At 46.6% G+C, this 26811-nt stretch overlaps 2 protein-coding genes across 5 annotated transcripts; one reads left to right on the forward strand and one right to left on the reverse strand.

The window, feature by feature from the left end:
• Positions 1–16: 16 nt before the first annotated feature.
• On the forward strand, positions 17–15334 carry LOC309380144 (aquaporin-7-like). 3 transcript variants are annotated; one of them, XM_081929996.1, is made up of 7 exons: positions 17–156; positions 6255–6375; positions 8819–8945; positions 11211–11348; positions 11580–11698; positions 12324–12541; positions 14829–15334. In XM_081929996.1, exons 2-7 carry the CDS (start codon positions 6286–6288, stop codon positions 14992–14994), a joined length of 858 nt encoding a protein of 285 aa, XP_081786122.1. In that variant the 5' UTR covers positions 17–156; positions 6255–6285; the 3' UTR covers positions 14995–15334. The 3 variants fall into 3 exon arrangements, with proteins under 3 accessions (XP_081786122.1, XP_081786123.1, XP_081786124.1); XM_081929997.1 differs by lacking the exon at positions 17–156 and adding an exon at positions 227–245; XM_081929998.1 differs by lacking the exons at positions 17–156; positions 11211–11348 and having other exon boundaries at positions 6096–6375.
• Positions 15335–16492: 1158 nt separating this feature from the next.
• TPGS2 (tubulin polyglutamylase complex subunit 2) lies at positions 16493–26290 on the reverse strand. Of its 2 annotated transcripts, XM_081929981.1 has the most exons (7): positions 26163–26290; positions 24679–24758; positions 22420–22507; positions 21401–21532; positions 21080–21193; positions 20488–20648; positions 16493–17105 (listed from the first exon to the last, which is right to left on the reverse strand). In XM_081929981.1, the coding sequence occupies exons 1-7, from the start codon at positions 26251–26253 to the stop codon at positions 16866–16868; spliced, it is 906 nt and encodes a 301-aa protein (XP_081786107.1). In that variant the 5' UTR covers positions 26254–26290; the 3' UTR covers positions 16493–16865. The 2 variants fall into 2 exon arrangements, with proteins under 2 accessions (XP_081786107.1, XP_081786108.1); XM_081929982.1 differs by lacking the exon at positions 21401–21532.
• Positions 26291–26811: the final 521 nt, after the last annotated feature.

The following is a 26811-nucleotide window of genomic DNA, read 5'->3' on the forward strand; positions in this document are numbered from 1 at the left end:
ACGACTCCCAGAAGGCAATGGGAGAGCCGGCTCCTCCTCCTCCTCCCCCCTTTCTCCACCCGCCCATTCCGAGTCCTCCCCATTGGCCGGCTCCTCTGACAACACATTGCTTGCGCCGTATCTGGGCAAAGCCCGGGCCCCATCAGCCAATCGGAGGTCAGAGTGAGGCATGTGGGGCGTGGCAGGTCAGATGGACGCTGGGAGTGGCGGTTGTTTCAAGATGGCGGGTGTGGCTGCTTGTTGGAGTGAGGGCTGTATCTTTACCTCAGGATGGACTTGAGGTCAGGGGGTGGCGAGAGGAGAAGGAAAAGCAGGGGGCGGAAATGGTCTCTTTCTAAGAAAATATTTCTCCCAGACAGATATCTCTAACATTCAATCTGATACTCTTTCAAGTCACTTGCCCATATGGCCAGATACTGACCCGGAGGAAATAGTAGACTTAATTGCTAAACTGAAAACTGATAAAGCCCCAGGGCCCGATCTGATCCCGGCGGAAGCTATTAAACAACACCCAGCATAGTGGGCCAAAATTCTTGCAAAAATCTTTGATGCAATTAATGCCACAGGCCAAATACCTAGATCATGGAAGGAGTCCATCATAATTCCTATATATAAAAAAGGACCACCAGAGGACCCAAGAAACTATCGATCTCTTTCAGCTTCTGCCTTTTGGAAGAAGGTCCAGGGTTATAAAGACTAGGACTAGCCGCCTGAGAAACGGTTTCTATTCAAATGTGATTTTGTTTTTAAATGCAGTGCAAGGAGTCTTTATGGCAGTATATTGTATTTAAAAATGGGGCTAACCAGGTTGGGATAGCTGGGATAACAGGCTTGTTGGTTTTTTAATGTCTTATATAGATTTTTTCAGTTTCGTTGTTCTGGATGGGAGAATGACAATAAAGATGATTGTATCGTATCGTATCGTAATTTGACAGCGGGCCGGTGATAAACGACGGCAAAGGCTGCCGTGGTTCCTGAGCATGTGCAGAGAGCCGCCTCCGTTGCCGCAGGAAAGACGCCCCGCCGAGTGGGGAGCCAGACCCGGGGGTTACGGGGGAAGCCCTCACTCCCAGGGCGGGGGGACCTCGGCCTGCCAGCCTCCCTCTCTCTCGCCCCTCGCCCTACTCTGCAGGGTTGTTGTGAGGGGTCGGGGAGAGTCGCCTGAGATGTATGAATGGATTTTAGTTCATGAATGATGTGAGCATAAAGATATCAAAGAAAGAACAACAGCATATTGTATATACCGTATTTTTCGCTCTATAAGACGCACCTGACCACAAGACGCACCTAGTTTTTGGAGGAGGGAAACAAGAAAAAAAAATATTTTGAATCTCAGAAGCCAGAACAGCAAGAGGGATCCCTGCGCAGTGAAAGCAGCAATCCCTCTTGCTGTTCTGGCTTCTGGGATAGCTGCGCAGCCTGCATTCGCTCCATAAGACACACACACATTTCCCCTTACTTTTTAGGAGGCAAAAAGTGAGTCTTATAGAGCAACAAATACAGTAAATGAATCATGAGGAAGGGAGCAGTGTACTGTATAAGGAACAGTATATGCAAGTAATTGCATAAACAGGTGCTGTTTTGTTTTCCATGTAATCATTATCTGCATATGCTGTTCCTTACTGTCATCCACACATACTTTATTCTTTCCCAAGATTTATGTATATATAATCTGCTGTTGATTTCTGTTTGGTACTAATATGCTCACATCTTTTTGGAACTAATTTGCATACATAGGTCTTCGGCTGATGTATTTAAACTAAATCTTTCCAACTAGATTTTAGTCTCTGTTTGGTTGTCCCCCTCTGGCCATGGGAGGAGAGTAAGATCTTTCCTTTCAGCATCTAGAAGAGATGGTGTGTGGAGAACAACTTCTTGGAACGACTTTGGAGCAATGGGTTAAAATGAGATTGGGGGTCTGTTTGTAGCTTTGGGGAGAGGGCTAGAAGTGAAAGAGTTCAAATGATAACTTAGGGATACAACCTTTTCAGGTCCTTTAGGGGGCCTGGAAAAATCATGGCGTGCTTTTAGGCACCACCATCTCATTTTCACAGGTTGGCAGCCAGCCTTTAGGTGCTCCTCATAGAGCTGGAGAAATGGCTTAAAGCTGTCATTTAGCAACATTTGATCTCTAGCTGCTCATATTTATATGTTTATTTACTTGCACTTAACCTTCTCTTTCATCATGGAGCCCAAAGTAGCATGCATGCACCTGTGGTTCTCAGGCAGTCTCTAACCAGCACTAACCAGACCCAGACCTGCTCAGCTTCCGATAGGTCGTGGCATCATGTTCCTTCTGGCCCTACCCTGAGAGTATATAGATCAAACTCTGAATAATTTCATTGTATGCACTGACTTCCTGATGAATTAGAGCTGGGCTCTGAGTTTCATTTGCCTGCCTAGCCAACTCCCAATTGGCCCTTCCTTACTCAGAGGTATCAGAGAAGGTGAGGCAGAGGATGTTGGCCTACTTTGACCTGCTTTTATATTCTGACTGTTTTTACTGAAAAAAAGGGGGAAAATCCCTAGATAATTTCAACAGCTTAACCCAGCTGACAGCAACTCCAGCGTGCTATCTGCTCCGATGATACATATTTTTTGTCAGCCCCAGAGACGGTTCCTGTTTGTGTGAAAATGTGTTCTCTGTATTGACCCTTGGAAGTTGAAGTTAGTGCCATGTCAAGAAACATATGGCTCTTGAAGGTAGATGAATTTTCTGTGCCTTAATTTTCTCCATGTTTCATATCCGAGAAGTTCTCTTCTGCAGGCAGATGATTCAGTAGATCAGCCCTGGTTGATCAGCTTGCAGTCTCTTTGTATCGTGCTGATTGCTGCCACCCACCCACTTCTTGGGTGCTGGCTGGGCCCTTCAAAGCCAGAGGAAAGCTTGGCTATGCCAAAGCAGCCACCCCACATTGATATGTAGTGAATTACATACTACAGGGGGACGCGAGTCGTCAACAGGCTCACCACAGCTATCTGCCAATCACCCATTCCCACCACCCTTCTGAGTAATACCCCTCCCCACCTTCTCACTATATAGAAGGGTCTGGAAACTTCTGTTTCAGTGTATCTGAAGAAGTGTGCATGCACACGAAAGCTCATACCAAGAACTAACTTAGTTGGTCTTTAAGGTGCTACTGGAAGGATTTTTTTTTGTTTTCCAAAAGCTGTGAGATTAGATAAAGGGAAACCCAGGGATGCCCTTATTGTGTGTGTGTGTGTGTGTGTGTGTGTGTGTGTATTTCTGGGTCTGGACTTTTGCTCCCTACTGCCATTGGCTAGCATTGTTACTTTGCTCTGTGCATAGTAAACATTTTTTTCAGCCAGAAAGCAGCATGCAGCTTTTGAAGTGTTTATGTCCATCATATATCAGTGATAAAACTTTGAGCAGGGTGCGGAGGGAATTAAGATACTATTTAATAAGGAGCAAGAACAATCCAGAACTCCAGAAGTAGCAATGCAAATACTATGCAAAGAAGGAACAAATTTTCTGCAACTGAATGCCCATGATAGACAAGGTGGTCTTCACCAGGTAATTCAGCGCTTCAGAAAAAGTGCTTGCTGTTTGCTATGGCACTGCCCCCTAGTGGACTTCCGTAAATTTTCATGCTATGTTTTTAACCTGGAATTGCTGGCTGCAGAAGTGATAGAACTTTATCCCTCATAAAGCACAGACAAGTTCCTGCAAATATACACATTCACTAGACACAGAAATGGGGAGGAATTCACATTTAAAGGAGAACCTGCCCCATCCACAGTCTTGGAAACAAAATGCAAAGCAGAGCATGGCCGTCCTTCAAAATTCACACTTCTTAGAATTTCATATTTCCAGCCAATTAATTCCTACAAAAATGCACTGGCCAGGGTGAAGTGTGCACAGAAATGCATATATTAGTGAAACTATCATACACAAGTTTGTTGTCGTAGGGAAAGATGCTTTGCAAAACAGTGTGTATTAGGAGAAAATCACACTACAATGCTGATGAATTTTCACGAGAAAACATGACGTATCAGAAACTGATGGATTCTAAGTATACAAATAGAGATTCCAGCTAAACATTAGGAAGGATTTTCTAACAGTAAAAGATGTTTCACCGTAGAACGAACCCACTCCGAAGGCGGTGGACTCTCCTTGGTTGGAGGTTTTTAAACAGAGACTGGATGGCTATTTGTCAGGGAATCTACAGCTGCAATTCCTGAATCACCGGGGGATGTATAGATGACCCTTTGAGGTCACGTCCAACACTACAATTCTATGAATCTATAAGACATACCTGCTGGCTCAGGCCAATGGCCCATCAAGTCCAACATCTTCTTTTCTCAGTGGCCCACCAGATGCCTTTCTGGGAAGCCTGCAGGCAAGACATGAGCATAACAGCACTCTGTCCACCTGCACTTTCCAACAACTGGTATTCAGAGGCATATTCACCTGTACATGTGCCCAGCCAAGCTTGCTATGAGATTTCCACCATGCAGGTGACTGGGCTCCACAAGGACAGGGAAGCCACCTGGGAAAAGTCCTATTGAAGGGTTCGTTCAGAGACGAGAGCATTTATGTTGCATGCAAATCCCCACTGGTATCTCCCAAGGAGGGCTGGGAGAGGCCCCCACCATGCCACCTGAAGCACTGGAGAACAGCAGCCAGTCAGTGTAGAGGTGGTGCAGCATAGTGGTAAGAGCAGTGTTTCTCAAACTTGCGTCCAGACAGCAGCTGGGGACCCAAGTTTGAGACACACTGGATTAGAATGTTGGTCTAGGGCCTGGGCGGCTGGGGTTCAAATTCCCTTTGGGCCATGAATCTCACAGGTGGGGGGTCACGGTGCTCTTCAACTGCTTAGTGTAGTTCCTTTTTTTTTCTTTTCTTTGGGTGTCCTGGGTCTCATCTTGGATCCAATGCATGCGGGCTTCCCTTAAGGCGGGTCTGTTTTTCTTCCAAGCGCAGCTGATGTCGTCAGGCAGAGATGATAAATTGCTTCTGTGGTTCACAGGGGAACAATGATACATAGCTCAGTCGGCAGTGTCTGAGACTCTTTTTTTTTAAAAAAAACTTTTTATTCAAAATTAAAACAAAACATATTATCCAGAAACATATCATCCTTATTTCCCCCCCATTTTTCCTCCCTCCCCTCCCTCCCCCCACAGTTGTATAAATCCTCAAACTATTTAGCTGATTATTATCAGTAAAAAGTTTGTGAATGTTTATTCAAAACCAGCCAAGGAGTACAGTTCGCTTTGTTGTGTCTTCAAATACTTTGTAAAGGGTTCCCATTCATGCTTAAAGTCACAGTTATCCTTGTCCCGTAGCTTGTATGTCAGTTTTGCCAGTTCTGCATAGTCCATCAATTTTTCTTGCCACGATTCTTTAGTTGGGGTTTCTTCAGTCTTCCATCCTTGTGCTATTAAAACTCTCGCAGCCGTTGTCGCATACATGAAGATGTTTTTCAGCTTTTTTGGCAGATCTTTCCCTACAATCCCTAATAAAAATGCTTCAAGTTTTTTAACAAATGTTAAATGGAACATTTTCTTCAATTCGTTGTATATCATTTCCCAAAAAATTTTAATTGCCTTAGAATCCCACCACATATGATAAAATGTCCCCTCCTTTTCCTTACACTTCCAACATATATTTGAACTAGTTTTGTACATTTTCCCTAACTGTACTGGTGTTGTGTACCATCTGTACATCATCTTCATGTAATTCTCCTTCAATAGGGAACAATCTGTAAATTTTAAGTCAGTTTTCCATAATTTTTCCCAATCTTCCATCATAATGTTGTGACCTACATCTTGTGCCCATTTAATCATAACTGATTTTACCTCTTCATCTTTCGTCTCCCATTCTAATAGTAGGCTGTATGCAGCCTTCAGTAGTTTCACTTTCCCTTCAATCACTTCCGTTTGAAACCTAGGTCTTGTATAACTAAACCCTTTCTTGCAGCAGAGCCCGAGACTCTTAATCTCAGGCCTGTGGGTTTGAGCCCCACATCCAGCAAAACTTTTCTGCACTGGATAGTGCAGAACTATTCCTCATACTGTAGTCCCTTCCAATGCTACAGTTTTATGCAAGAAGGGAGGAAGGAAGGAAGGAAGGAAGGAAGGAAGGAAGGGCGGAGAGAGCAGATTGCAGATCAGGCTGCTGCTTAATTGCCTTGTTACCCTTTAACCCGGCATCAGTCAGGGCTGGGGAGGAGAGGACAGTGACTCGCTTCAGAGTGTGCCACCAGGAGTTATGACATCTGCCTTCCCAACAGGGACTGAATCTCCTGCCCGTCGGAGACCAAGATGCTGAAGAAAGTCATCGGCTGGCTGACGATCCGAAATGAAACCATCCGACAGGGACTGGCAGAGGCTCTGTCCACCTTCATCCTGATGGTGAGCAGGACAGGGGTCGAGGGTGCAGGGGTCATTCGAGGAGGGGGTGGCAAAGGCTGGGACATGCACTCCCCCTTCTTGTTCCTGAAAATGTGATGTGTGTGGATGAGGAAGGAGACAGGAAGGGGATCCAGTCTGCATCAGAAGCAGACTTCATCAAGTTTGCAAAACATTAGCGGAACCAAAACAGGCATCCCTGAAAATGTGCACATATCTAAATTCTGAGATACGATTCTCCAGTCTCTCCAGTGTGTGTGCAAAAATGCATCTGTTAGGTCTGATCCTGCCTCGGGGCTCTTCTGAACTCTTCTGCAGTGTTGTGTGTGCCAACTATATATTTAAAGCACATTCAAAGAACATTCCCCTCCGCTCAAAGAATTCTGGATACAGTGGTACCTCGGGTTAAGAACTTAATTCATTCTGGAGGTCCGTTCTTAACCTGAAACTGTTCTTAACCTGAGGTACCACTTTAGCTCATGGGGCCTTCCGCTGCAACTGCTGCGGCGCCACCGCGCAATTTCTGTTCTCATCCTGAAGCAAAGTTCTTAACCTGAGGTACTATTTCTGAGTTAGCAGAGTCTGTAACCTGAAGCATCTGTAACCTGAGGTACCGCTGTACTGTAGTTTGTTAAAGGTTGCTGGTCACTTTGAGAGGGGCAAACTACAGGGCCCAGAATTCTTTGAGGGAAAGGATAGACTTAAAAGGTGCTTTAAAGGCATACAGAGTCAGCAACGGTCATCTCCACCCCTTGTTCTGGACACGAAGGATCAATGTCTCCCACACACAGGCTGTGACCCGCCGACCTGAGCACTGCGCATTAACCATGCTTAGTGATCCACCTGAAGATCAGCAAACCTTTCATATTCTCAGCAGTGTATTTGGAATAGTAAACGACAAGCCGACTCAAAGATGATATTGTGGGAGAAAACGGGGGAGGACATTTTGTACTGAACTTCAATTTGCATTAGGTATCTGCTTGTATTAATTGGTTATGGATTGGAACCCATTGTTTCATGATTTGGAGGAAGCATCTGATAAAAGCACCATTATGCCCAACTTAATGAGGAACATTTCTTCAAGAACAGCTCATGCAATGCTATTTTTATTTTTTTAAGCATCTAACCGGATAAAAATATCATATTATTGTTCCAAGGGCTGTTTAATCCATTATCATCGCTATTCAATTCAGTATTAGACACTTTGGGATTAGGCAGGGATAGTGGCATTAGAATCTGGAAGGAAAATAATATGCTTTTGACCTGGGAGACCAGGATTCACATCCGCACTCAGCCACGAACCTCATTGGGTGACGTCGGGCCAGTCTCTCAGCCTTATGGGAGTGTTGTGGTGATGAGGAGAACCATGTACACGCCCTTGAGCTCCTTGGAAGAAAGGGTGGTCTGTAAATGTCATACATTAATGTCAGCCTGGACAGCTCAGTGGGTTAGAGCTCTTCTTTGGCAATCCCTCATAGCCAAGTAAGATTGTCTTCCATTTTAATGGGACTGTGCAGAACTGGACAAAATGACAGGAAGGATTCGAAACCTGCGGGACCAGAGATTTACAGAAGATTGGAAGAAGTATATGAATTATTTGAAGAGCAACTGCAATCAACAAATTACGCTAAATTACAAATTACAAAAAAAACAAGTTTCGTAAGGAGAAATATACGAAGTGTTACAAAGTAGAAAAAGATAGAGAAATTGGTTATGAGTTTGAAATGTAATAGGGAAAATAAGAAATGCATACTAAGTGATTAGACTGGAGAATTTTCAGACAGGACTGATGGAAGTCAAAAAAATTGAATAAGATGTAAAAGTATGTTTAATTATTGTTAAAAATGATGCGTTAAAAAACTAATTAAAAATTTTACACACACACACACACACACACACATATATATATAATTGTCTTCCATGAACACGGTTTTAACTGTGAATCCGTAAGTGACTGTGGAGGCCAATTCTGGATCCACACGTCCTTCCATAGTGGAGACATTAGTTTCTGGGCAGGAGTTGATCACAGTGACAGTTTGCCTAGCATGTCTTCCTCTTAGCACGTTTCTCCCTTTCATCCTGAGTTTGAGCATCTTCAAAGCCCCATGACACCTTTGGTAAAGGCTGTTCTCCAACTGGAGCGCAGGCCAGTGTTTCCCAGTTATCAGTGCTTATACTACATTTTTAAAGATTTGCTTTGAGAGTGTCTTTAAACCTCTTTTATTGGCCACCATTATTTCACTTTCCATTCTTAAATTGTGAATAGAGTAGTTGCTTTGGAAGACGGTAATCAGGCATCAGTACAACTTGACCAGTCCAACAAAGTTGATGCTGAAGAATCATCGCTTCGACAAGAACGATCTTTGCACAGGTGATGTTGTCCTGCTACCATGATGATGGATACCTTGACACATATGGGTCTCTCTTCTTCCCCCTCCCCCCACAGGTTTTTGGACAGGGCTCTGTTGCCCAGGTGGTAATAGGAAAGAATAGCTTTGGGGACTTTCTGAGCATCAATCTGGGATTTGGATTCGGTGTCATGTTAGGAATTCACGTAGCTGGTGGAATCTCAGGTGAGTCTGGTAGATGCCTGGAAGATCTCCCTTTTAGTATGAACAATGCAGTTTCAATCCATTTAGATCTGGACATAAATTGCTTTAACCCACCCCCCCTTGCTGATTTCTAAAAGATTGATTTCTATATTATTTTAGTGCTTCTCTTTCTTTCCTTTTGCTGTTACAGAGAGGTTCTGTGTTTCATAACATTTTCTGCCGGGATGGTTTTCCTGTAGGCTTCCCCAACCAGTGCCCTCCAGAGGTTTCAGACTACAAAACCTAGCCCAAGAGAAAGCAGATAGAAAAAAGTTTTTATCCCTCTTTCGTGGCACTAGAACTCATGGACATTCAAGGAAGCTGGTTCAGAAAAGATAAGGAAAGTGTGGAACTCTCTCCCACAGGAGACAGTGATGGCCACCAACATAGATGGCTCCAAGAGAGCATTAGACAAGTCCATGGAGGACAAGAGGGCAATCAATGGCTATATTGCAGGAATTTATGTATAGGTTGGGGGGGGGTTGCCCCTCCAGCAGATATCATGCACATGCAGCCCACTACCAAAACCAGCACAATCACTTTTGTGATTTGTCCCCACAAAACACTTCATCACGGTTTCTTCCTATCTATTCAAAGGACCTCTGCTGCAGAATACCAAATTTAAGAATTCACTGATCGATGTATCTATGTACTGGCTCACTGGGAAAACTTCAGAAATTCATATAGACATGTGAGCTCAGCTACTCAGCAGCCCCTCTGCCTGAGTGATAATCCCTGGCGTCCTGATACCTGAGGGCCAGACAGGTAGCCATTCCAGAAATAACAAACCCAGATGAAGACAAAAGGGTGTGATTAACTTGGCTGGGAAACAGGGAAATGTACCGTAAATATCTTTTTTTGTTACATTTGATGGGTGTTTGGTGGGGGGCAAGGGGAACCATGGGGCAGGGTCCAGGATGCTCAGATTAGTGCCACCAGACCTTCCCTTTCATGATGTAACAGTGATGTAGTTTGGGGGGTGTAACATGGGGATTAGCAGCTAATAAAAGTTTGGGGCTTCCATCTTGTTCTACCTTGTGGCAGGTGGGAGTCCTGTCGCAACAGTCTTCAGTAAAGACCAAGCCTACTGGCTGTTGTTTTGCTCTGGTATTCCTGGCTGGTGTCCTTGTTTTTGGTCCAAAGGAGCCCTCAGATTTCTCCGTTAACAGCTACTAGTCATGATGGTTATGTGCTGCCTCCAGAGCTGCAGGAAGCAATGCTTCTGAACAGCAGTTTCTGGAAACCGCAAGGAGTATGTGCCCTTGCGCTCAGGTCCTCCTGATTTTGGGCTTCGCACAGGAGCACCTGATTGGTCACTGTGAAAGAGGGTGCTGGACTAGACGGGCAAGGGATCCAGTGATCCAGGAGGGTTTTTCTTACATTCTTAGTCGTTTATACAGCTGTAGACCCAAAGCACTGGAGGGCATGAGCACTGGTGCCAACTCTAGGGGGCCTTGGGTGTCAGGGCACTCACAGTTTTTGTGTGTGGGTGCTCAGCACCCACACTGTGAGGCTCCGACACAACCTCCAAGGCCCTACGAAGTCTTGGAAGTGCCTTCCAGTAGAAACCAGATGTATACAAGGTCATGATGTCACATTACGTCATGCGGTTGCCATTGGGCACCCATAATCTGGGCACAATCTTGTGGAAAGCTGTTTTCACCTTTGTGTTACATCCCTGTTTTATACTGATTTCTGTAAAGGATCCGGAGAACTTCCACATACCGGAGTTCTAGAAATGTACAGATTCAGCCTTGACGCAACATGGAGGCCATCGGTACACTCACAGAACCACGGTTCTCAGGATTAAGAAGCAGATCCCAACACCCACTCCATGATGCGTAGAACAACTTCCATAATCTGGTTACCACCTTGCTGACTTTCCTTGCCTCCAGCAGCTGAGGGTGCGGAATGGAAGTGTGGAACTGGCTTGTGTTGCTTTTTTTCATTTTATTTTTATTGAAAATTTTCAGCATACGATACCATAAAAAACAAACTAATCTAAATGAAAAGGAAAACAGCCAAAAAAGAGAAAGCTCTCCTTTTGATTTCCCTTCACTTAGCATTTCCCTATGTAGTGTTTTTAGCAAACGCTCTCAGAATTGGTCTTTGTTGTGTTTTAGTTTTTGCAAAGATAGCCCTTCCAAGAATTAGCAAGATGGAGGGGTGGCTTGCAAATGCTATTATTGCTACTACTATTATCATCATTTCCTCTCACGTTCCTGCCATTTCTTTTGCCCCTGAAAGGTGCTCACATGAACGCAGCAATTACATTCGCAAACTGTGTCGTGGGGAATCTGCCATGGTACAAGCTTCCGGCGTATGTGATTGGCCAGTTCGTGGGATCCTTCTTGGCTTCTGCTACGACATTTTCACTATATTATGGTATGCTACTTCCCTTGACCCCCAACCCCTCACAAAGCCACTAAAATAGCTGGGGAGAAAGAAGAACTACCTCAATTTTTTAGTTGTTTCAGTGACACACGAACACCCTTATCTCTCATAAACACACACACACTGTGGATCCATGCAAGGGCAGAGTGGTTTGATCAAAAAGTCCACCTGTAGTCTCTCCAACTTGTGCTTTTGCTGTTAATCTGGTTGCTTCCCTTTCAGAGGCCCTGATCGATTATAGCGGGGGGACCTTGACGGTTGGAGGGCCCGCTGGCACGGCAAACATCTTTGCCACCTATCCTTCTCCGTACATGTCGACTTTGGGCGGATTTATAAATGAGGTTAGTGCACCAGGATTGACTTTATTTATTTAGTTCATTAAAGTTATATACTTCTTGTTATATACTTTAAAAAAACAATCCCAAAGTGGTTTGCTAAAAGAGTTAAACAGTAGGATTATCAGGGAAAGCAGTTAAAACACAACTATTTCATAGGGAGTCATTCTATGGCTTCTAGATAATAGACACGGACAGCTTTGACCACCCTGAAACGCTAAGATAATAATTGTCCTCATACGGGACTCTTCCTTAAGAGACAAATGTACCCAATCAGTCTTAAGAATGCAGGGGGTTAAGACAGGGTCGGCCCAGCCATGAGGCAAGATGAGGTGACCGCCTCAGGTGGCAGGATCCACTGGGGCAGTGGATCCTGATGTCAATCTTTCTTCCTTCACCACTTCTTCCCTAGCAGGGAAGGGGGACGCCATTTTGGTGTCTGCCTCAGGTGGGTTAAGGGGTAAGCAAGCAAGGGAAACGGGTTGTAATGACTGTTCCCCATTGGTCCCCACGCTGGACTTTCCCCCACCTTGTTTTGGAGTGGCCTCTTCTGCCTCTGGGCTGCCATCTTTTATTATATCCATCCACCCTTCCTTCCTTCCTTCCTTCCTTCCTTGCCTCATCCCTGCAGTTCATCACTACAGCTGTGCTATTGATTGGAATTCTCGCCATCAACGACCTGAAGAATGCGGGTGCTCTTCCAGGCACCCATGCCTTGAGTGTTGGGCTGCTGGTTGCGGTCATCGGCATGTCCCTGGGGATGAACACAGGCTACGCCATTAACCCTTCCAGAGACTTGCCACCAAGGATCTTCACAGCCGTTGCTGGGTGGGGGCTGGAGGTCTTCAGGTGAGTTCCTTTTCTCTACCATAGAATCATAGGAGTGGGAAGCGACCCTGAGCATCATCTAACCCACCCCCTGCAATGTAGGAATCTCAACTAAAGCATCCAGGACAGGTGGCCAGCCAACCTCTGCTTGGAAACCTCCAAGGAAGGAGAGTCCACCACCTTCTGAGGGAGTTTGTTCTACTGCTGAACACCTCTTACTGTCAGAAAGTTCTTCCTAAGTTTTCATTGGAATCTCCTTTCTTGTAACTTGGAGCCACTGGTTCATGTCCTACGCTCCAGATCAGGAGAAACCAAGATAGGTCCATCTTCCCTGTGACAGCCCTTTGGATATTTGAAGATGGCTATCATATCTCCTCCCAGTCTCTTTTCCCAGGTTAGACCCAGTTCCTTCAACCATTCCTCACAAGGCTTGGTTCCCAGACCCTTGATGATCTTCTGCACACATTCCAGCTTGTCAATATCCTCCTTAAATTGTGGTGCCCAGAACTGGACTCCAGGTGTGGTCTGATCAAGGCAGAATAGAGTGGTACTATTCCTGTGATCGGGACACTATACTTCTGTTGATGCAACCTAGAATAGCATTAGCCTTCATTGCTGCTGCATCACCATTGACTCATGTTAAGCGTGTGGTCTACTAAGACCCCTAGATCTTGTTCACATGTGCTACTCGCAAGGCAGGTGTCTCCTAGGTGAATATTGCAGATCCCCACCTTTTCTGCCTCCCTTATTTGAATGGATTGATTAAATTTGATTACTGAACCTTTTTTTCTTATTACTCCTGGTTTGCTCTGTCCGTTAGGTGCAGGGTGGGCAACAACCACTTACTTAAATACAGATCAATTGAAACAAATTGGTTGATAGCTCTTGTGGATGCGAAGGTAGGTCTGAACCTCCTCGCCCAACGTTAGGTGAAATTTGAGAAGTTAGGTCGTGCATTGAGCTATCACATTTGTTAAGGACTGGAGTAAGGGTACAAAAGGTGCTTTTGATGTGCACCCTACCTCCTCTCCATGGAATTCAAGGTGGTGTACCTAGGATTTCCCCCTTTTAAAAGTACAAAATGAGAGTATAAAAAAGCTGCGGGTGGAAACAGGTCTCCTGAACTTGATGCAATGCTTGGAAGCACGATGGGCCAATAAATTGAACCTGAATCCTGTTTTGTGTAATTGGGGGTGCAGAGTGGGAGACTGCCAGATCTGGATGAGATTGCACTCCCCTCTGAAGGAGCAGCTTGGAGGTACAGCTGGATTCAACACTGTCAGCGGAGGCTCAGGTGGTCTTGATGGCAAGGAGCACTCTCCTGTCCCCCAGCTCAGCTGGAACCCCTTTGGAACAGCTATGCCTTGGCCATTGCGCTCCATGCTCTGGTAACTTCCAGACTGGATTGCTGCAACACGCTTTAGTTGGGGCTGCCCTTGAAGACAGCTCAGCCACGTATGATGGGAATTGCACTCCAACAACCTCTGGAGGGGCAGCCCTTGCATTAAAAGAAGACTGATTTGTGATGGATGTAACTGAGGGGCAGTACAGGCAAGTGATGGTCCAGTTCAAGGATGGGGAAGATATGGGCAGAAACCATTTTGTGTGGGTCTGATAGATGCATGATCACGCACGCACACACACACACTGATCCCGACTTGGAAGTGGCCCCAAATTGGGGCAGGACGGGCTTATGAGTGCTCCACTGACACCCAAGGGGGTCAGGAAGGGAACATCTGCTCAAAATGGTTGTCACCTGTAGTCGCCATCCAGCAACAAGAGGGACACAGCTTGCCCATCCCTGTACCAGATCCTTTTGAATACTGCCACCAGGTCTGCAAAGAACCACGTGGGCCCCGGTGGTGCCGTCAAAGAAGCAGCAGCTGAGCTCAATTTCTGTTCTTGGCTTCTTCTTGTTGTTGTTTAGTCGTTTAGTCGTGTCCGGCTCTTTGTGACCCCATGGACCAGAGCACGCCAGGCACTCCTGTCTTCCACTGCCTCCCACAGCTTGGTCAAACTCATGCTGGTAGCCTCTAGAACACTGTCCAACCATGTCGTCCCCTTCTCCTTGTGCCCTCCATCTTTCCCAATGTCAGGGTCTTTTCCAGGGAGTCTTCTCTTCTCATGAGGAGGCAAAGTCTTGGAGCCTCAGCTTCACGATCTGCCCTTCCAGTGAGCACTCAGGGCTAATTTCCTTCAGAATGGATAGGTTTGATCTTCTTGCAGTCCATGGGACTCTCAAGAGTCTCCTCCAGCATAGCTTCTTCTAGAACCGAATAAAACCAGCTTTTCTCTCTCTTCCCCCCAGCGCATCAAATAATTGGTGGTGGGTCCCAGTGGTCGCACCGATGTTGGGAAGCCTCCTTGGAATTTTCATCTACAACATCTTCATTGACTTTCACAACCGCCCTCGGCTGGATGGGAGCAGGAAGCCAGACTGCGAGGGCGACGAGAGCGTCGAGCAGCGACTGTGAAATCTGGACTCCCGTCAACCGGAAGCTGAATTTGGGACTTGGGACAGATCCATAGCAGAAAGCTGTCTGCTGTGGCCACAGTGCCCAAGAGCGTGCAAGCAGATATCAATCTATGTTCTTAGCTAACAAACAGAGGGCACTTTTTAAGGAGATAAATAAGGGAAGGCTGGAAGGTGTAAGTTCCTGCCTGCCCTGTGCTCTTCTCACTCAGCTGCTGCCAGTGAGCGGCATGTCAAGGCTCATGTAAGAGCCTTGCAAAAGTCCCTTTAGGCGGGGATGCTCAAGGGGTGTGCTGTGAGACGCTGCCCTTGAAAAATACACCATCATTTCAGTACTTTCAGTTATTATAGACTGGTTGACCCAACTTTTTTCTTGTAGACAGAAGGAGCCCGAACCACACTCCGCTGGTGCACTCAATTAGACAGGTGCAATTTGTGAACTATGTGCAACAATTGTGGAAAGATGCAGGAGAATTTCTAGGCTTGGCTATGACGTACAATCAGGCGTAAGACTCCTGGCTGCATTTGCCTGCTCTCTGGTTTAAGGAGAAGCACTGCTGTAAGACACAGAAACACCCTCTTCCTGTGACTACCATTTAACGCTTCAAACAAATTCAAATTCTTCAAAACCTGGGAGGGCCCTTACTCATGGATGCTTTAGTTGAGATTCCTGCATTGTAGGGGGTTGGACTAGATGACCCTTAGGGTCCCTTCCAACTCTACAATTCTGATTGTACGGAAATCTCATCCCAAGGCAGAGTTTGGTAACACAGCACCTCCCAGGTGTTACTGGATGCCGTCTTCACAAGTCTGCATGGCCAAAGGCTGGGGGATTACGGGAGATGTAGCCCACAATCCTGACTGGTGCCACGGCCACTAGATCCCCAGCAGAGATCCTTCCCAGACCCTTTCCCCTTTAACTAGAGATGTTCGCAAACAAACTAGGGCTACCTTGATGGTTCCAGCGGCAAACATCAAACCACCAAACTCTCTTATCCGCAATTGCTCAAACTGCAGATTGCGTTTCTTTCATCTGACGCCGTGTCAAGGATGATTGGTTTGGTTTATGACTTGAAAAGTGATCGGCTCTCAGCCTGGTGCACTTCTAGCTGTTTTGGACTACAACTCCCATCAGTGCCATAGAAAGGTTGCTCAAAGGATGCTTCCCAGGGGAGGGTTGCTTTCCCCCCACCCTTTGTGCACTTTAGCTCCTCAATCTAGACAGGAAAGGGGATTCCCAGGAGGAATCCCCCATAGCCAGCCATTGCATTATGATCCCTAGACAGGCTTAGTATACCTGAAGAAGCGTCTCCACCCCCATCACTCAGCCCGGACACTGAGGTCCTCCTCTTGAAGGTCTCTGGCGGTTCCCTCACTGCAAGAAGTGAGGTTACAGGGAACCAGGCAGAGGGCCTTCTCGGTAGTGGCACCCGCCCTGTGGAATGGCCTCCCAGCAGATGTCAAGGAGATAAAGAAGTACACAACTTTTAGAAGACATGTGAAGGCAGACCTGTATCGGGAAGCTTTTAATGTTTGATGTTTCATTATATTTTTATATGTGCTGTAAGCCTTTCAGAGTGGCTGGGGAAACCCAGCCGGACGGGCAGAGTATAAATAATAATAATTATTAACATTATTATTAGCAACGTTCACTCCAAAGAAGGACCATGTTGAACCTGAGCCCACTGGTTGCGTTTGGCACAAAGGAAATTCAACCGGAGCCTAAAGCCTTTTAAATAAATACTTTTAGATAAATACATCTTGGTCCCATTTGATGCTCCACCAGCCACAAACTAGGAGGCCTTTTCTCGGGGGTGGGGCAGTGGACCGAAACGACGGTGGGGTGGTGCAGGGGCAAAGGGCAAAGGTCAGTCAGGGCTGGGGTTCCCGTCTCCTTGAGGAGCTTCCGGCCTGCTGCGGATTCTTGGGGGCTGTTCCTGCCTGGCCCTTCTGGGAGGAGGGCGTCTGGGACGGCAGCTTCTTCTTCAACACCGGAGTTTTGCTTTTGCTGCGGAAGACCTTGTTTGGGTCCAGCTTGTTCACAAAGGAATCGGCCTCCTCAGAGAGCTGCTCCGTGTTGACGGTGATGGGCTTGTACATGTTGAACCATTGCTGGAAGAGAAGGGAAAGTGAGGAGCAGCAAACGGCAATCACTGCAGGGTAGGAGTGTGGTTCCGGCTGCCTCGTCTCGAGAAGGATGCTGGGAAAAGTTAAAGGGCAACCAAAAGAGAGCCAGTGTGGTGTAGTGGTTCGGAGCGGTGGACTCGTAATCTGGTGAACCGGGTTCGCTTTCCCGCTCCTCCACATGCAGCTGCTGGGTGACCCTGGGCTGGTCACACTTCTCTCAGCCCCACTCACCTCACAGAGTGTTTGTTGTGGAGGAGGAAGGGAAAGGAGAATGTTAGCCACTTTGAGACTCTTTCGGGTAGTGATAAAGTGGGATATCAAATCCAAACTCCAAAATTATCAAGGGGGTGGAGCGAATTCCCTATGAAGGAAGGTGGCCAAGGTTAGGACTTTTTAGTCAGGAGAAAAGGCAAGTAAGAGGCAGCACAATAGAAGTTCACGAAGTTTGGCATGGCACAGAGGAAGTGAAGGGAGTCTCTTGTTAGGAGATGAAGGACAGGTAAAAGAAAGATAAACCAGGGAACTCAGGATCCCAAAGAGGCGTGGCTCTTGGGTTCAAGGGCCATCCTGACGCAGAGGATGACTCTAACCTCCGAGCCCTGCCTGTCAAGGCAAATTGCCCGTCTGATAACGCTGCTATCAAAATTGGCAATAAAAATAATGCTGCACACAGCAGAGGAGGATATATTGAGAGAAATATTGAACTGTGACCTTGGGAGTAAAAACTTTGTTTTGAGAATGCCTGAAAAAGCTAAGCAACCTTGGTGGTGGGTGGGAAGCAGATAGAAGAGGATCAACACAGGAAGAGAAAAACAGACCCTAAACCAGATTTGGCAGACTTTGTAATGGAGCAATTTGCTCAACAGAGGAAGGATTTTGGATTACAGATGTAGGAACTATTTTAGAAAATGAGTACTAACTAAGATAGAGGATAGAGCAGCTCAGCTGTCACAGCAGATAGAAAGAATGGATGGATGTAAAGGTTAAAGAACTCAAGGAGAAATTGGCTGAATTTGAGAAAACCTCTGAAAAAATTGAGCAAGTGAAACAAGAAGTAGTGTGTAAAGAGGCTGTGGGTGGGGTTGTGGGTAGACTGGATCTATTAGAAGATGCTGTTCTTATGACACAAATGAGACAAAAAGAGAATACAGTGAGAATATGCAATTTACCAGAGCAAGAGGAAAACCAGAGACTAGAGAAGCATTTAGCAAAAATCTTAGATGAATGGTTAAGAGAAAGAGAGGAGTGGGTGGAGGAGGCTAGACAGACCTGTTACCGGGTCAGAAATAGGAGAAAAAGAGGAACACAGCAGCCTGGAGACTGCTTGGTTACTTTCATAACTAGAAGAATAAAGGAAACAGTTCTCCAGAAGGGATCTGAAACTGGTCTAAGGATGGGTGATAATAGGGTTGAGATATTTAAAGAAATTCCTTTTAAATTGAGAATTAGACAGAAATATAAGTTCCTAACAACCGCCCTAAAAAAAGCAGACATATAATGCAAATGGGAGTTTCCAGAGGGACTCTCATTTATATACAAAGGCAGAAGGTATAGACTTACAACAGAAATGCAGGCACACAATTTTTTTGAAAAACAAGGCAGGGACTTAGAAAGACAAGAAACAGATATGGGAATACCCCTCTGGAAAAGCAAAGGCAGGCAATGGAACGGCTTGCACAAGAAGAAGAAAAAGGTGCAGCAGGAGGTGGACTTATCTTGAGAGAAGTTGATAAAGGCAAACCTGAATTGGAATGTGAATGGATTGAACAATAAAACAAAGAGAAACAGGGAGGAACATATAATTCTCAAACAAAATCTAAATATAATTTGCCTACAAGAGACACATAAAGCAAAAAAAGAAAGGTAAACCAGGTAAAAGACAGGTAAGCCAGGGAACTCAGGATCCCAAAGAGGTGTGGCTCTCTGGTCCAAAGGCCGTCCTAACGCAGAGGAGGACTCTAGTCTCCGAGTCCTGCCTGTCAAGGCAAATTGCCCATCTAATAACTATCAAAAGTGGTGATAAAAATAATGCTGCACATGGCAGAGAAAGAAGGTGAGTGCCTGGCTCCTGGCTTGTTATCTGCCGGCCGTGGGACCGGAGGCCTTAGACAGGAATGCAGCTAGATGGGCTCAGGGACAGAAGGGGCTCTGCTTGGGATGGAGCAGATCCCCAATTTAATCCCTGGATGATCTGCTAAAATATTATTACCCGTTGCAAGGCTTTCTTGGCACAGAGCTGCAGGAGAGAGATCACACCACAGCATGGTAATCCTAAAACCATGTTGCATGGTGTATTTGAGGGAAGAGTCGTGCTTTGGTGTCAGAGTGTGTGTGTGTGTTGGATGCAGAGTTCAATCCCTGGGGTCTTCAAGAGGGGCTGAGAGAGTCAGTGTTCAGAGGCATATACACCTGTACCTGTGCCCAGCCAGGCTTGCTGTAAGATTTCTACCAGGGCTCCGCAGGGTCAGGGAAGCCACCTGGGAACAGTCCTATTGATGCCCTGGCTCACTTGACCATTGCACAACAAGACCAGGGTCTCAAGAACAACAGACATACCAGCCAGAAAATCCCTTCTGATTCTACAAGTCTCTGGGGCCTGGACCATCTCAATAGAGAGAAGTCTCTACAGAGAGGAACAGCCACTTCCTGTCCAACTCTCACCAGGGAATGAAATGTCCATCCAGGACAAAGGGCTTATCTTAATCCACAAGCAGAGGCAGCCCAAGACATTTTGGCACCTGAGGCGGACCACAAGTCGGTGTCTCCCCACCAGGAAACAAGGCGGGAATGAAGATTTCCATTGGGAAGAAGTGGGGGAATCAAATCAACCTCATCTTTGGGTTGAAGTGGGACTCAAAGGCCAATGTTGTAGGGTCTGGAGAGTCAGTGTCTAAATGCCACTCTGGGAAAGTGGGAGTGATACAGAACAGAGCAAGGGAACAGAAGAACTTCAGCCATGGGTCAAAAGGATACATTCAGAGGCGAGAGCATTTATGTTGCATGCAAATCCCCACTGGTATCTCCAAGGAGGGCTGGGAGAGACCCCCCCGCTATGTCACCTGAAGCCCTGGAGAGCAGCAGCCAATCAGTGTAGAGGTGGTGTGGCATAGTGGTAAGAGCAGTGTTTATCAAACTTCAGTCCAGACAACAGCTGGGGACCCAAGTTTGAGACACACTGGATTAGAAGGTCGGTCTTGGGCCTGGGAAGCTGGGGTTCAAATTCCAGTTTGGCCATGAAGCTCACTGGGTGACATTGGGCCAATCACTCACTCTAAGCCTGACCTTCTTTGCAGGGCTTTTGTGAAGGCAGAATGGGGAGGAGCGGCAGACCCTAGGAAAAGGGACGGGCTATTTGTCATTCTCTCACCTTAGCCTGGGGGCTGATGCCGTAGCTGGTGAAGGCATATTGCCAATGGGGCAGTCCCAAGTGGGTGATCAGGAGCCGGTAGTAAGCAGTGAAGGTTTTGGTGAGGAAATGCCAGTAGAGAGCTCGGTCCAGAAACCAGATCTCGGAATCCGGGGTGACAACTGGAAGTGGGAAGAGAGACTATTATATGAGAAGAACAGACCACTCCACCTCTCAGGGGGTTTTAATAAGGAACTCTGAGGCCTAAGAATGACAATCTGGGCCTCAGTGCTTTCTAGAAAGGATAAAGGCATTTCCAAGGGAAATTCATCCTCTGAGGCAGTATACAAATTTTAATATTATATAATAATAATAATAATAATAATAATAATAATGGCAAATTATGAAAGCCAGGCAACAGCCTTTGTCAACCTGGTACCCTCCAGATATTCTGGACTACAAAGCCCATCAGTCTCAGCCAGCACAACTGTATGGTGCTAGGAACAGTAGTCCAAAACGGAGATGTGGGAGATAAGGCAAAAGCTAACTGGGGTTTGCAGATGGGGCTGATTTGTGCAGGCAGCTCTTGGGCTGCTGGTATCACACAACATACCTGGCTTGGTGTTCTTGTACACAAGGCAGACCTTCCCATTCCCTCCACACGGGTCCAGCTCAAATACCAGGCTCCGTGAGTCCAAGTGAGGTTTCTCTGGCTGACCACTGTTACCTTTGGGGAGAAAGAAAAGGCTGAGCGAGGCAGGCAGACATTCTCATCGGGTGCAGGGCAAGGAATACTCAAACCAGGCAAAGCTTGAGAAGCTGGGCGTCAGTGGGGCTTGTGTATAAGGTCACGGAAACCTTTGGTGGGGTAGCGGGAGGTGCGGAGAGATGGACCGAGGTCTCCCATGGACAAAGGGGTGAGGTGGGGCAGTACCTTCTTCATTATCAGTGTCCTCCAAGTCAGCCAGCGTGGGGGCATTGGGCAAGGCGTAGACGGGCGACGCTCTGACTCGGTTTAGCTTGGAGATGCTGTTGATGGTCATCGAGCCAAGCGGCATTGGGTTGTCTGGAAGAAAGGCAGCCATTACTAAGTTGCTGGCATGGATGCCACAATTCTGTAGGTGCACAGAAGGCTCACAGAACATGGTGCCTTCTGAAGAAGAATCTCAGCTTGCTTTCTTTTTGCAAAAAGCAAGTGCCGAACCATCACGGTCTCAAAGATGGGATGGCACCACGCAGAGTGCTGCTGCTGAAATAGGAATCTTTCTGCTGCTGAACAGCTCCCGTTTCATTGTCCCACTTCCCAAAAATAAAGACAGAATACAACTTAAGTAGAGGAAATGGGTGTTTGAATGCAATTGTTGATCAGATAAGAATGTGTTTATTTCGTGTGCGTTTCATAGCATTTATATACTGTTTGACTGTGAGTTAAATTCTAAGAGCGCTTATCGACAAAATTATCAACAAAAAGTTACAAACGGCTATTTAAAAGCATTCAAAAGTTATTTATTTATTTGTATACTTCACATCATTTGAAGATCCTACTGTGGTTCACAGCATAAAAACACAAGGTACAAACATAACACACCCCATAAAAACAGGAACAAAAACAAAACAAAACAGTAATGCCCTCTCCATTAATTAAAATCAATGATTAGCTCAAAACTGGATTAAAACACATGCCATACGTCTTTGTGACTGGATAGGCTTGCCTGAACAGTAATATTTTTAGCAACTGCCAAAAAGAAGACAGAGAAGCCACCTGCCTGTTGTCAATAAGCAGGGAGTTCTAAAGTGTGGGTGCCGCTGCACTAAAATATTAATTTATTACATATGCGGAGTGAGTATTATGGGGTGTTTGTAATGCTGTCAGTTCTGCAGATCGAAGTGGATGAGTGAAGAAGGCGACCTTGTAAGTAAACTCGTCCCAAGCTGTGAAAGGCTTATTCTTACCGTCAAACTTTACACTCCAAGTCATGTGGAAGCCATCCGTCATCAGGTAGAAATTCTTTAAATCCTCGGGCAAGACGCAGGCATTCTTCTGCAAGGAGAGGCGAGGGCAGGAGAAAAAGAGAATCAAGCAGCAGCCACTGTCTCTGTGGCAGGAATTGCCAGTGTGGCCCCGTCTAGATATGCGCCAGGCAGCATGGGCAAGGATCGGGGGGATGGGAGTTGGAGTACTGCAACACTGGGACATAGGAAGCTGCCTTATGCTCAACCAGACTGTTGGGCCACCCAGTTCACCATTGTCTCCAGGGTCCAGATGCTCTCCAGGGTTTCAGGCAGGGAAGCTCTCTACCTGCAAATGATGGAGATGGAACCTGGGACTTTCTGCGTGTAATGCAGATGTTCTACCATTAAACTACAATCCTTTCCCAACATCTGGAGGGCATCCTTGCTTTGTGGAGTGTGCTAGCCTGCAAACAAGAGAGGTTGTTATTGGTTTGTTCTTGTTCTTGTTTTTATTTTTAACTTGTATTTTGTGCTTTTCATACTGTGGTTTTATATTGTGATCCACTCTGAGACCTGTGGGTGTAGGGCAGTGTACAAATTTAATAAACAAACAAGCCTTGATGTGCAGCTGGCCCTCTTGTCCATTATACTGCTTCCAACATTTGTCTTTCTCCTATACTTTGCTTGGCCCAGATGGACAGAAACAGGCCTGCAGTATCCAGCTGTTGTCTGAGAGCCCTATCATCTCTCCCCCTCAGCATTCTTGTCGGCCTATGTCAAGACTGACCCCTTGCCCTGCTGCATCTATAACTTTGCATCCGCAGAGCCAGCTCTGTCCAGGTTTGCGTTGCTCCTCTTCTTGAGCTGCCTGCCAGCTGCCTGATGTCATCGCTATGTCCGGTTCTCTGCTGCCCTGGATTACATGCCCTGAAAACTCATGCCTCCTAAACTAACAGCTATCAGAGCGGCAGCATCGAGAGGAAGGGTGCGTCGCACACATGGAGGGAGCTCTTCAAAGCAGGACCCAACAGCAGGTGAGATTCCCCTGATTCTTCAGTTCCTCATTACAGGTCCAATTTAACAGAGGGAGAATAATTGGTAGGGACATGTCCAACACCCCTGAGAGCAGTGTTTCTCAAAGGGGGTGGCAGGGAAAAAAAACATTTAAACATTTCAGTATGGTATAAAAATAATTTTTGGGAATATTGCCAGAAACTGCATGCATGCTTCTTTTCAGGAGCATTGGCTATTAGTCTACAGTTCTCCATGATTTGTTGTTGCGAAGAGGGATTTTGAACTCTAACAAATATGTAACATCAGAAAAGAGAAAGCTTTCTTTGTGTTGATAGGCATATGTTTGTCTCAAATTACACCTAATATCAGTAACATTACATGACAAAAGCAAGGTCACACCTCTCACAGAGTTTGTAAACGTACTTAAGATACGTAAGAGGATTGCTTATAATTACACTTTGGGAATGATTTCTGCTATTATGTAGTTGCATTGTTTTAAGCTTTTTGGGCGCCCCATGAATGATCATACTATAAAGTAGTTGGTTTCTGTGTTATAAATCAAGCACTGCTAGGAGTTGTTTCTTTTTGTTTTACAACGTATTTCTTATCACTAAAAGAATTCAGTGTTGTCTTTATTCTGAAAATGTGGCCCAGGGAAAAAAGTTTGAGAAGCATTGCCTAGAACAAACAACTTGAAATCAGTGCCAGAAGAGTAGCCAAGTTGGTCTTGCCACCTGGGACTCTCCCAAACCCATATTTGCTCAGCCATCTAGCTTCACACCTTTCTCAAGTGTTTTTGCCTGGCTTCGCTATGTCCTGGAGCTTATTAGACTTCTCGCTTGCCAGGATGAAGGACAGAGAAGGGTGTGTGAAAGTGTGTAGAAAGTAGACTACTTCACAAAGGTAAAGATTGCATTCATTGCTGTGCCCACTTTTCCCACAAGAGCTGGAGGGCACCAGGTTGGCGAGGCTGAGACGGGAAAGCCAGGAAGGACGGTGCCACCTAGTGCCAAAGGGGCATACTGCAAACTCCTTTACTATCAATAGTTTCACATGAAGCGAGCTTTACCTGCTCTGTTACCAGAGGGCAGCTCTGCATGCAGTCCCATTTTAAAAAATGACCTCACCTCCAGGTGCTCTGTTCTGATCACCTCTATGGAAAATCCAAACTAATAATACTGTAAAAGCCGACTCGAGCACCGTGGGGGAGGAAAGGCAATATGCATAAATAATAGCCAGGCTTACCTGTTCCCATGAAACAATGGCATGGCGCTCGGCTGGCACCTTCTCCACAAACGTCACCTCAGTAACTCCTGGAGAAGCTTCTGCAAAAAGAGTAATCAGTGTAAACAATAGTTGCCCTGCTCTTCAACCAGAAAGATTTCCCCAAAGCAGTTTGCAGATGTATATAAACCAGACAGTCTCTCAGCCTCTAGGCTTGCAACCTTAAAGAGCCACAACATGAAAGGAAAAGGGATTGGGAGGGAGGAGGAATAGCATAGTGTGGGGGAGTCAGCATGGAGTCCTCCAGATGTTGCTGCTGGACTCCCAGTTCCCAACAAGCATGGCCAACAGGGAGGGGAGATAAGAGTTGTTGTCCAGCAATAGCTGGAAGACCACATGTTGATTGGTTTATTTGCTTACAAATTTTTTAATCTGTCCTTTTGCAGAAATATAGAAAGTGGGAAAATAAGGACGGGAGAATCAACAAAAGATCCATAAAAATGTCTATCAATCAATACTCATTGGTTAAAATCATGTTGCCTGTTTAAACAAACAAACAAAGATTTCAAAAAAGGAGGGCTGGTCCCTGACAAATTTCTAGTAGCAGGGAGTTCCACAGGGCTTGTAACACTGAAGGGTACATCCCTAATGAATACTAGATGAAACTCAGGGGTGCTGGGAACCACCAGAGATTCTCAGTGATTGAGGAATCAGGAATCAGGCTGCCCTGAGATAAGTTGGGTCCTAGTCGTTGAGGGCTTTTAGTTGATTCTATGATTCCAAGAGCCTTCTTCCCCTGGGGGTTCCCAAGCTTCTCAGCATCCAGCCAGTCCATGACACCACTGCATTACAGCTTCCATCAGCTCCAAATCTCCCAGAGGTCACTGGTTTTGGGGAAGACGGAATTAGAGGAAGCAAGTCGTTGCACAGCACACGGTGTTAGGAAGCTATCAAGCAGGCAGATCTTAAGCTTCTGCGTGGAAAATAGAAGAGGACAGAAAGGGGACCCCCCCCTTAGGGAGCCCTTTGAAGCATCAAAGGGGGAAATCCTGTTAGGTCCTTTAGTTAGACTGGGCTCCCAGTCTTGAGGGGAAAGGAGGTTGGGGGATAAATGTGTGTGCCTGAGATAAACTGTGGCTGATTTGCATCACACTAAACTAAACATTCATCCAATGTTAGGGAGAGCTAATGGAAAGTGTCACTGAGCTGGCAGTACCTTTGCCTGGTTCGCTAGCTGGAGTAGGGCCATTCCTGGAGGATGGTTTGTCCCATTCCCCACTCCCTTTAGCCGCTCTTATTTCCCCGATAAACAAATAAGAACCCACTTCGCCAAGAATTTCACAGGATGAGACCTTTGGCGAGGCAGTCAGTCAGCCTGGCCTCCCTCACAGGACTGATTTGAGGGGAAAGCGCCATGCAATGAGCAAGAGAGGGAAGAAAGGCTCTTTGCGGCTCCATGGCCGTTTCCATGGCAACCAGGGATGCCACCTCCGCCTCCACCTTACCTAGGATGCGGGTCACCCCCAGGGTGAGCTTCTCCAGGTAGGGCTTGGTGCTGCTGGAGCTGCTCACGTTGCGCAGGGCCTTCTCCTCCATCCTCTTCCTCCTCCCTCCCGCATCAGCCCCTGCACCCCTGTACGAACAGCCAAAGGGGGGCGGCAGGACCAGGTGAGCGCGTTTTGCCCCTTCTCGCGACCCGTAGCTCAGAAGCCCCGCCGCGGTGGCTTTCGGGAATCGCAGTCCTCCGTTTCATTCAGTTCCTTTCGATGGCCGTTCTGTAGGGGGGGGGGGAGGAATGGAGAGCAGGCACTACGATTCCCAGAAGGCAACGGGAGAGCCTGCATCACCGCCTCCTCCTCCCCCCTTTCCCCCCACCCCGTTCCGAGCCCTCCCCATTGGCTGCCTCCTCCGACTCCGTATCTGGGCGAACCCCGGTCCCTGTCAGCCAATGGGAGCCGTGAGTCGGGCGCGGGGGCGTGGCTGGGCGGAGAGCCGTTGGAGTTGGCGGTTGCTTCGAGGTGGCGGGTGTGGAGTAAGGACCGTCTCTTTACCTCAGGAGGGGCTCGCGGGTGGGTGGGGGGCGTGGCGGGAGGAGAAGGAAAAGCGGGGGGGGAGGGCTAATTTGACGGCGGGCCGATGATGAGGCTGCCGTGT

The sequence above is a fragment of the Podarcis melisellensis genome (assembly GCF_964234715.1).
Source record: "Podarcis melisellensis genome assembly, chromosome: 11".
In the NCBI taxonomy this organism is placed as follows: Eukaryota; Metazoa; Chordata; class Lepidosauria; order Squamata; family Lacertidae; genus Podarcis; species Podarcis melisellensis.

What these genes read in the sequence shown, in the direction of transcription:
- LOC309380144 (XM_081929996.1), top strand. Translation starts at nt 6,286, where the DNA reads ATGCTGAAGAAAGTCATCGGCTGGCTGACGATCCGAAATGAAACCATC. An exon ending in TGTCCACCTTCATCCTGATG is followed by an intron (nt 6,376 to 8,818) that starts GTGAGCAGGACA and finishes CTCCCCCCACAG; the next exon opens with GTTTTTGGACAGGGCTCTGT. An exon ending in CGTAGCTGGTGGAATCTCAG is followed by an intron (nt 8,946 to 11,210) that starts GTGAGTCTGGTA and finishes TGCCCCTGAAAG; the next exon opens with GTGCTCACATGAACGCAGCA.
- TPGS2 (XM_081929981.1), bottom strand. Translation starts at nt 26,253, where the DNA reads ATGGAGGAGAAGGCCCTGCGCAACGTGAGCAGCTCCAGCAGCACCAAG. An exon ending in GGGGGTGACCCGCATCCTAG is followed by an intron (nt 24,759 to 26,162) that starts GTAAGGTGGAGG and finishes CTCTTTTTGCAG; the next exon opens with AAGCTTCTCCAGGAGTTACT. An exon ending in GGACACTGATAATGAAGAAG is followed by an intron (nt 21,194 to 21,400) that starts GTACTGCCCCAC and finishes TTCTCCCCAAAG; the next exon opens with GTAACAGTGGTCAGCCAGAG.